Source organism: Meleagris gallopavo, chromosome 20 (genome assembly GCF_000146605.3).
Source record: "Meleagris gallopavo isolate NT-WF06-2002-E0010 breed Aviagen turkey brand Nicholas breeding stock chromosome 20, Turkey_5.1, whole genome shotgun sequence".
NCBI classification, from domain to species: Eukaryota; Metazoa; Chordata; class Aves; order Galliformes; family Phasianidae; genus Meleagris; species Meleagris gallopavo.
Genome location: NC_015030.2, coordinates 1401552 through 1411096, shown reverse-complemented (window position 1 = coordinate 1411096; position 9545 = coordinate 1401552). Strand labels below are relative to the sequence as shown.

At 47.3% G+C, this 9545-nt stretch overlaps 1 protein-coding gene across 2 annotated transcripts in view; it reads left to right on the top strand.

Annotated features, from left to right (window-relative positions):
• The window catches only part of LOC104913743 (myosin-10-like), a 33395-nt gene continuing 23850 nt past the window's right edge, over positions 1-9545 (top strand). Inside the window, exons 1-2 of one of the 2 annotated variants that reach the window (XM_010721210.2) lie at positions 1-65; positions 1521-1898. In XM_010721210.2, the coding sequence (XP_010719512.1) occupies positions 1554-1898 (345 nt within the window). In that variant the 5' untranslated portion in view covers positions 1-65; positions 1521-1553. Of the gene's footprint in view, positions 75-1520; positions 1899-9545 lie in introns of both variants that reach the window. The other variant, XM_010721211.3, reaches the window with a different exon arrangement.

Below are 9545 nucleotides of genomic sequence, written 5' to 3'. Positions count from 1 at the left end.
TTTATTTTATTTCCCTCCTCCCGTCGGCAGCGCCGGATCCCTGCGTGGGAACCGCTCTCATTTGGGTATTCCATGTAAATGCCGTTGTTCGCGGCGCGGGGCGAAGCGGGGCGGCCTTTGTTGTGCGCCGCGGGGATGGGAGCGGCGCTGCGGGGCGGTGGGCGCTGCGCTGCGCCGCGCTTCTTTCGGCCCCGCGCGTCCCCGAGGCCCGGCGCTGCGGCTCCCGTCGCCTCCCGTCCTCCCTTGGCTGCTCGCTGCTTTTTCCTGGCTGAAAGCTGCGGTTATTCCGCACGGGGTCCTGTCGGCGTTTTCACTGCTCTTTTCTGGAATGCTTTAAATGTTGAGTCATCGCCTCTGGGTTTGAATTAGACGGTCTGTAGCGAGCGCTCTGCTCCCGCGCCGAGGGTTCCGTGCCTCGCGTTGAGCTTCGCCGACCTTCCGATCCTCCTCGCCGCGCACGGACCACGAGCGCTGCGCTTCGTGCGCCTTGGGCGCGATGCGGAGGTGCCGTGCCGTGGTGACGAATGCCGTTTGCAAAACCTTCCCTGCTTTCACGGCTCGCGCGGTGCGCTCCGGTGGTATTCAGCATCCGTAGCGAGAGGCGGATCTGTGCGAGGTGTCTGCCCTGACCTTGTTGCTCTTTGGGAGCTGCAGATAGCCCTGCAGAGCCCACGGGCCCTGGATGTAGCGGTGTTGCTAAGTGAGGGTGCCGTGCCCTCCCTCCTAAATAGATGCACTTAATAAAATGGGCGTGCAGAAGCTCCCATCAGCAGTTTTTCGTTCACCTTCATCTGTGAAGCTGCTGGAAAATCCAACATCAGTACTCAACTTGCTGCCTTGTGCCTCGAGGTAAACTCGAGAGGCAGGCATTCCTTATTCTTAATGTGGTCACGTCATTTGTTCACAGTTGGCAACAGAAGCGGGCTGTAAAAGTGCAAAGTCTTAGAGCTTTAGGATGACGATGAGCTTGAAGGCTTGTTGGAGCTTCTGAAGTTCTTGTTTGTAGTTGAAAGTCAACTCTTTGTTAAAGTAAACGGCCTGGTGTCACTCATTCTGCTCTTTACTGAAGTTAGCTGTGTGTCGAATGTAATTAATGTATAATATTTGCTATTCAGTAGAAGTTGTGCTTCCTGGCAAGCTTACGTTGGAATCACCTCTCCTTTTTTTAGCCATCCAATATAGGTGCGTGTTGTTCTTACGGTTCTTGCCATTGCTGCAGTGTCTCTCTCGCTGGTGTACAACTGGACTTGGTCTGTGCTGCTTTTTCTGTAGCGGGTCTGGGATGATATGTGAAAGATCACTGACTTCTGGACAGTGATTTAATTATTCAGAGGGCCACTGCTGACAGGGGCTCCCAGTTGTATGGCAGTCTCATGCTATGGAAAGCCTTCACACTATGCCATCACCCATGGGAAGATGCAGACTTGGTGGCGGACCATTTAATTGGTGTCACAGCTCCGTTCATGGATAAGAGTGCCATATGTAACGTGCTGCTTGCTTTTCTCCTTTCCAATGCACAGGGTAACTGATAGAGGACACCTTCCCTTCCCACAATGGCACAGAGATCTGGGCAGGAAGATCCTGAGAGATACCTCTTTGTGGACAGGGCTGTCATCTACAACCCTGCCACCCAGGCTGATTGGACTGCCAAGAAGTTGGTGTGGATTCCTTCAGAACGCCATGGTTTTGAGGCAGCCAGCATCAAGGAGGAAAAGGGGGACGAAGTGTTGGTTGAACTGGCAGAGAATGGAAAGAAAGCGCTAGTCAATAAAGATGACATTCAGAAGATGAATCCCCCCAAGTTCTCAAAGGTGGAAGACATGGCAGAATTAACCTGTTTAAATGAAGCCTCTGTATTGCATAATTTAAAGGATCGGTATTACTCTGGGCTCATCTATGTAAGTACTAATTACTGGGTTCATTACGGTTGCTCGTTCAGCTGAAGTTTATCTGATTGCCATTCCTTTACTTATTTGAAATGGAGGAAGTGGGTCTTGGCTCTGGTTTTGATAACGTAAATGCTTTGTGTCCTTTGCATTTAGATTAGCCCTGTGTCTTTTTCCATGCTGTGTGCAGGTCAGGAACTCTGTTGTCATAAAACAAATAATAAAAATTTCTCCTATGGAAATAATTCTGCAAGCATCTTTCAAAAATAGAATGCTAAATGGCAGCTCTGGGTGCTTAGCTCATGCGGCTCATTAGAGCACTTGCCTCAGACATGCTTAACTGATACAGTGAATGGTATCAAATGGCTTGTTTGAACCGAGAGATTACAAAACCTAACTTTGCTGAATAACTGCTCTTTAATTGCTCGTATGAATAAACATGTATCTTGTTTTAACTTGCTGTCTATTAAAAATGGTAATAAGAGGCGAATTAAAAGCTGGAAAGTGCTAGGAATGCAGAATGTCTAATATCAACTCAGTGGGCCAGGAAAGAATGTGTTCAAGTACTTAAAATCAATAAGATAAAGCTTCCTTTTTCAGCAGTTTCGAAGCACTAATTGAAAGATGTGGTTTATTACCATCTTTCTTTTGAGTCAGGAATCACAAAGGCATTGGGGCTGTTTCTTCCTTGAACAACACTGAGTGCTGTCTGTGGCACACAGCTCAGAGGAGCTCCTTGTCTCTTGGTGGACTGACTGCACAGTGGCTCGTAGCTTTTGGTGATACTTGGGCTCAACAAGCAGCCCTTCTATCTCAAGTGACTGGAACATCTGCTTAAACACTTGGCTCACTTTAATAAATGCTTGTTCTAAAGCTTAAATCCATTTTTATGTAGTTCTGCTAGTTGGTTGGCTCATTTCTCTTGTCCACTTAGGCATCAGAGGACCCTTGGTAATGTTTGGATTTAATAGATCTCTTCGTACCTGTGCTTCTGCGTTCACTTCTGTGTGGGTTTTTGCTTTTTGCCATTCCAAGGCCTTCCACCAAGAGCCTGAGCTCAGCGAAAAATGCTTCTGGAATGCTTCCTCTAAGCTTATAAGTAAACTAAATGGATAATTAGTGAGGACTGGATTGAGAATTAAAAGTAAACAAGTTGATAAGTCAAATATTCTGTGTGTATCGATCATAGTGCTAGTTATGGAAGTTATTACATCCTCTCTACCAATATTCCTTTATAACAAGAGCTAAAAGGTGTAGACCTTACATTGGTGCTCGCTTGGACATTTAAGGGCTCCATGCATTCAGTGTCTCCGCAGATCGTTCTGGAGGTTGGTGCTGAGAACCTCTCACTCTTCATGCAGTCAAATGTGCTGCTGTGTTGCTCTGGATGAATGACAAACCAAAAACCTCTCTGTCTTGCTCAGGGGTCAGCTTGTCATGTGCAGGAGTTTGTGACAGCTTACAGGTAGCTCACCTATTTCCAACCCTCTCCTGATTCCCAAAATGGTGCTTTCTGTTTTCATGCTTGAGCTGTGGAGGCGCAGGCTCTGGATCTTGGTTCCTTGGCACTGAGGGACTGCTGTCACGTAGGAGGATTACTGCATCTGTGTGTTAGTGGTGACCTCCCCCGCCCCCGAGCTGGAAGTTGGTTGGGATCAAGAAGCTAATGGATTTGTTGGCCTTAACTGGAGGTCTGAGCCACAGCAACATTGCTGGAGGATGCTGCTTTTACCAAGAATAGTGTGTGTCTATGCACCTGGAATAACGGCTTATTGGAAGTTAAATCTCTGCTTACTTTGTGGAGGGGGAGGAACCACAGTTAGGAGTACTGTTGGAGGCTGAACGTTGGCAGAGAACAGGCCACGGAAATTTCAACAGCAGCTTGAGCTGGTGGGATTTGTAGTGCAGTTCTGCTCTTTCTCAAGGATCCCTATGTTTCCTCAGCCTTGCACCTGTGCTGCTGCTGGCTGCACACCCAGGAGCCATTGCTATTGCCTGGTAACCTGCTGATGTGCATCCAGCATGAAAAGCCAGAGTTAAGGGCTGGTGAAGTGAATTATAGGAAACTGACCTTGGCAAGAGTCAGTTTGAGGCATGTCTGGATTCCCAGGTGTTCTGATAATAACCAAACTGGTGTTCGTTTTAGTGCTGACCTTGAGCAGCTGAGATAGTCATGATGAATCTGATGTGCTTTCTATTAATTGCTAACCATTACCATGCAGAGTTGCCTTTCTAGGAAGAAGGTGAGACTGTTCTCTGGAGTAGAGTCATTTCCTTTCAGTCCCTAGAAAGGAATCAAGCTGTTAAATCTGACTGACAAGTCTAGTAATCTGTTGTTTACTTTCAGAATGAAACTAGTGGAGGAGCAGGGAGAGTTGACCACATCCAGCAGGTGCCAAGTTGCACGAACTGAGTGCTGGTGCTTGTCTCATTGAGAAGAGTTCCATGCAGCATTTAAGGAGGGATGGTGGGGAGTTAGAGAACCTGTAGCATCTCTGGTATCTGTCCAGTGGCATGATCTTGAGTTGCTGTATTACTGTGCAAGTGGTGAGCATGAATGGAGAACTGGAGACCGGTGGTTTGTGAGAGTATGTTGTCTGTACTTGGTCCTGTCTTCATTGCTGGTCTCTTCATGATGACATAGAAGACAAAAAGTAGCAGGGTTTGTATGGGATCTGCTGGGAAGAGTGGTTGGAGTGTGAACTCTGGTGAGCCCAGTCATGTGGAGGAGACAAAATGATTTCATTTCCTCCTCCATCTTTAACATCACCTGTTCTGCCTCTTGCCATAAGGTTTATTTTCAGTGTAGCTGAAGAACATTAAAATATCTTTCCTGGAGAAAATGTATTATTTTTGCAATTTATTCTGAAGCATACTATATTCACACCAAAAATGGGGCAAGCCTGTCATTATGGCTGCTTGTACACGGGCTTCCCTCCCTAACCCACCGACAGTAAAGCATGATCCCACACAGTCTCGAGTTCCACAGATGATCTGTGCTCATGCTGATTTTTGTGGTGAAAATCCAAACCTTATGCTTCTCTAGGTATGTCCACATTTCTTCTGGTAGGGATACAAGGGATATATCATGTGGATCTCTGAGACTCTAGACTGCCTGCTCTGCTCTGGAATGGCCAGCCTTAACCCTAGCCTCAGTCTGTAGTTAGTAGTGTCCTTCCTTGCTGTAGATCAAGGACTGGAGGCGGTTGGTTGTGAGTGTATTCAGGGGAATCCCCAAGGGCTGAGAGGTGGTTGGGAAGGCTTGGATCAATAGGACTTTGCTCAGACTGGTTATGTGCTGGTTCTTCAGTGTCCTTGTGCCTGATGAACTGCTTTCTCAGTGCCTTCTGGGGATGCTGCTGTAAGGGAGGAGTCCGCCTTTGGTCACGAGCTTTGGGTTTTTAGCTTGAGGGAGGGAACATCTTTCTGTTTGCAGTGGTGTTCTGAGTGCAGGTCTTGTAAAGGCTTCTAGCTTCCAGCTCTAGATCAGCGTTTCTAAGTCACATCAGGTAGACATGATTTCAGAGGGCAGGCTGAGTGAGAATCTTTAAATCAAATGGCAAAATAGAGGCACCCACTGGGAAGAATCGCTTGTGAGGGTCTATCAGCTTTGCATGATGCAAAGTTCTCCAGACCTTTGTTGCTTTCCTGCTTTGTGGCCAACTGCAGGCTGCTTGCCTCGCTACTTCATGAGGCTCTGGGTTCCCTCTGAGCCAGCTTCTGACCCGCACACTGTCCAGCATGGTGTTTGAAGGTAGGAATTCACTCTTTGCCTGTTGACCTGCTGTGCTGGGAGCTGGGGGATTGGGAGCTGTGCCACTCGTGACTCAGACAGCTGTGGTGTCAGTTTGCTGCTTCAGAGCAGGGGCTGAAGCTGTGGCTTTGGCTGTCAGAGCTGTAGCTGTCACCTTCCATTGCATCCCCAGGACAAAGGAGATACTTGAAATGGATGTCTGGCTTGGTGGGGAGGGATGGGGCTGCCAGAGGAGATCACCAAGAAGGCAGAACTTAGTCTGGAAGCAAAATGCAGGGGGAAGAGATGCTGCACTTGATAATATGGAGGGGGAAAATACAGAGCTGCTTTGATGGAGAGCTGCAAATAATGCTCCAGAGGAGTTGCTGGTGTAGGAGGAAGCATTTTCTCCATCTTCATTTGTGTGCTTCATTATCAACAAAGCACTAAAGATCACAATTCAGAAAGATTATATATAGGTTATACATAGTCACGTCAGCTATGTTCAAAATTAGGTTTCTGGGCAGAACTTACTATCTGATTTGACTCATGGCTGATGTGAAGAAGAGAACTGTTGGCATATGTATGTGGTTTTTTCTTTTTCTTTTTTTTACCCTTTTTTTCTGTCTGCACTTTGAAAATGAGAGCTTCAGTAGGTGACTAATCATCACACTGCTGAGAGTCCTTCCATTTCAGAGCAAGATCTTATTTTTTTTCTTGAGTTCTGAATTGGAATTTCAAGGCATGCTACAGAATTGAATTTCAAGGTATGCTACACCACTTAAGGACTGTGCAAAACAGAGGTCAGGGTTGTTCCTGGTCACTTCAAGTGTTTCAGTGCTTTGGTAGGCAGCAGTCTGGATTCAGTTTTTGGAATATCTTGAATTTTTAAGTCACTCTGAAGTGTTTTAGTAAATAGGAATGCGACTGACTGCAGAGATTGGGAGTGAAATACCTCCATTCTGCTGGATGGAAGGTAAGTTGTTTGCAGCATGGGCAGGAATTGGGAAGAACAAGCTGATGACTGTACTACTGCTGAGGTAGGGCTGGATGAAACCTCCCAGCAATACGAAGCTCTGCTTTTGTCTCAATAGTTCCGTGGTGGAAAATAGAAGGGAAAAGGAGAACCTCTTGCCCAACTCACTAACACATATTTTGTTAAAGCAAAAGGATTGCGTAAGTGAACTTGAACGGTGTGGATCCTGCACAAGTTTGACACACCTGTCTGCTTCTCCAGGAGAGAAAAGTGTCACATCTGAGTTGCAGGGCTGTATTTGACTGATGGATGTGGACAAATAGCTGAGAAGTTCCTGGAAAGCCGTGTGTCTGTCTGCTCACTGGCTCTGTGAAGTCCTGGTGTTTGATTAACTGAGGGGAGACGCTGCAGGCCCTGAAGTATCTGCCTTGTGCAAAGGCTGCCATTCCTGTGCCTGCCAAGATGGAATGAAGGAGTTGCCCATTTAAACTTTGGGTGTTGTTAATCTGTCGCTAAGGCTGACCATCAGTATCTCTTAGGGTTTATAAAAACCGAATTCAAAATCTATTGCCCTGTGTGTTCTGCTCTATTCCTTGCTCTCCTGAAGGGAGGGGCCATGGCCTACAGTTAATGTGGCTTACTGATATTCCATAAGTCGTGGCAATAACTGCTTCCTGACCTCGTTTGGTCACAAGGATTGAGGCAGCTGTCTGAGAAATTCTGCTGGTTTTGGCTTAGCCTGGTTCTGCTGTTCCTGTGGAAGAAGAGAGGGATGCTGAGGCACATTGAGGAAGGTTTTAGACTCAACTCTGAAGTCTTTTGAACTCAAAATATGGATCACTTTCACCACCCACCACTCAGTTCCATTTTAGCAAAGACTTTTCCAAAAGGGTTGGAAGCTGTGCAACTCCAAGGGCTTCTGGAACTTTCCTGCTAATTACTGTTCTCTGCATATGCTGCTTTTTCCTAGCAGCAAGGAAGAAAACATGCTCACAATTGTGGTTACAAACACTTCGGCAGATATTTTTTAGAATTACAAGTATTACCTCCATAATTGGTCTGCAGCCCAGTTTTTTTTTACCCTATACTTTCCATTTTATTGAGGCAGAAGAGGGGGAAGATGGACAAATGAGCTGCAGATCCCAGCTGCAGAGACTGCTGTGGGGGGCAGGTCTCAAGCTGTAACCTGTTTCTTCTTATGCCACCCCTCCTGTGAGGCCAGAGCATAACCTAAAGCAGTGATTGTAATTATATAACCTGATGTGTTCTAATTGTTTCAGTTTTTGTGCTGGTCCAGTTGGGAGAACTTCAGATCACTTTGTTACAGACTGCTAACAGCAGACCCTGCAGGAATCTTGAGTCTGTACCTTCGCTTCATCTTCCCAGCATGAACCAGTTGTGTGGGCTCTGGTACTTGGTAACACGCAGCAGTGCTTGGGTTCAAATTGATGACTGCTTCGACCTCAAGTTGTTTTTAGGTTAATTCTGGTTTGTGGAAGGCTCATAAATGTGATCAAGTTGAGTTTTGATGTATTAAAATCTCTCGTCTCTAGGCAAGAAGGGATACAAAGTCTGATGCATTCAGCATACCTTTAGCGATGGTCGCATAGCAGCCTACAGAGATGCAGTAGTTTGGTTTAACACGGTGCCTCTCTTCAGCTGAGCGCTCACATCCAGCAGAGCCCTTTGAGCCCAGCGCCTGCAGCAGGCAGCCTGAGGTGGGCTGGGTGCCGCTGTGCGGCCCTGCGAGGGATATTAATACTGCCCTGCTGAGGGCTGGGATCGTGTTGTCCCCTGTGAGGCTGGGCACGGCTGGGGCAGTTGCACTGTGCTGTCAGTCTGAGTGGGAGCTCTGAGCGGGGCGTAACCCGTGCTGCCAAATTACATCGTTTGTTCTCTTTTTAAACAGTCTGAAGCTGTAAATGTGACAGTGCAGTGCTGGTGAGCTCCCTGTCTGCAGGGCTGGCTGCAGAGAACGTCTGTAGACAGTGCTGTTCTCCAGTTTTGGGCAGTGTTTTTGCTTTAATAGCTGTATGTGTGTTCCCTTTGTCGTCCCCACAGAGATCTTGCCCTTCAGCTGCTTGAGTAGCAGCCAGGGCTGCTGTCCTTGTCCAGCCCAGCTTCTGTCAGGCTGAGGCTCCTGCTGTCCCCCTATGTCTCTCACCCTTGCTGGTGTCTCTGACCTCTGCTTGCTGGATGCCGTAGGACTGAATTATTTTAGCTAGCAGTTTGTGCAGACATCTGGATTAATTCAGGTTCCAGGCTGCCAACTGCTCTGGCTGGGGGTGATGGTGATGTGCCGGATGCTGGCTGGGCTGCAGCTGTGCCTGGTGGAGGATGTGTTCCTTTCCAGGCCACAGCTTCTGGCTGCTGCTTCTCAGGGGCTGAAGAGCTACATCCCATTCTGTACAGTGTGAATTTCAGGTTACCTCAGTGAGTAGGGGAGGAAGGCTGTATGTGAGAAACACACACCCAGCTCAGAGGCTTAAGTAAGGTGTGGAGAGTGAAAGGCAGCAGCTGTGCAACCTAAGAAGGTAAAACTGGACAAGGGAACTATGATGTGGTGTTGCAGCTTTCCCATCTGGAGGATGGGCCCTACATTTGCAAACGTGGGATACAGGTCTTGTTTTCTAGGCAAGATACTAGTGGGTTACACCGCAATTAACAGTAGGGGATGCCTAGAAGCTTATTTCAGCTTAATTATTGATGTAGTAGTGGACTAATGTCTGTCACTTTCTGTGTTTGAGGAACTGCAGATAAACATTGAGCCTGGGTACTGTAGCAAGGCAAACTGTTCCATTTCTCCCATTAGAGAACTGACCTGCCTCTTGCTGATGTGCTCTGAAACCACTCTTTATAGAGGCCTTTTCCTGATGTTGCAGCAGGAAGCACCAACCTAGCCATCGTAACATCATTTTCCTTGATGGGAGAACTGCAAGGCTGGACTGTT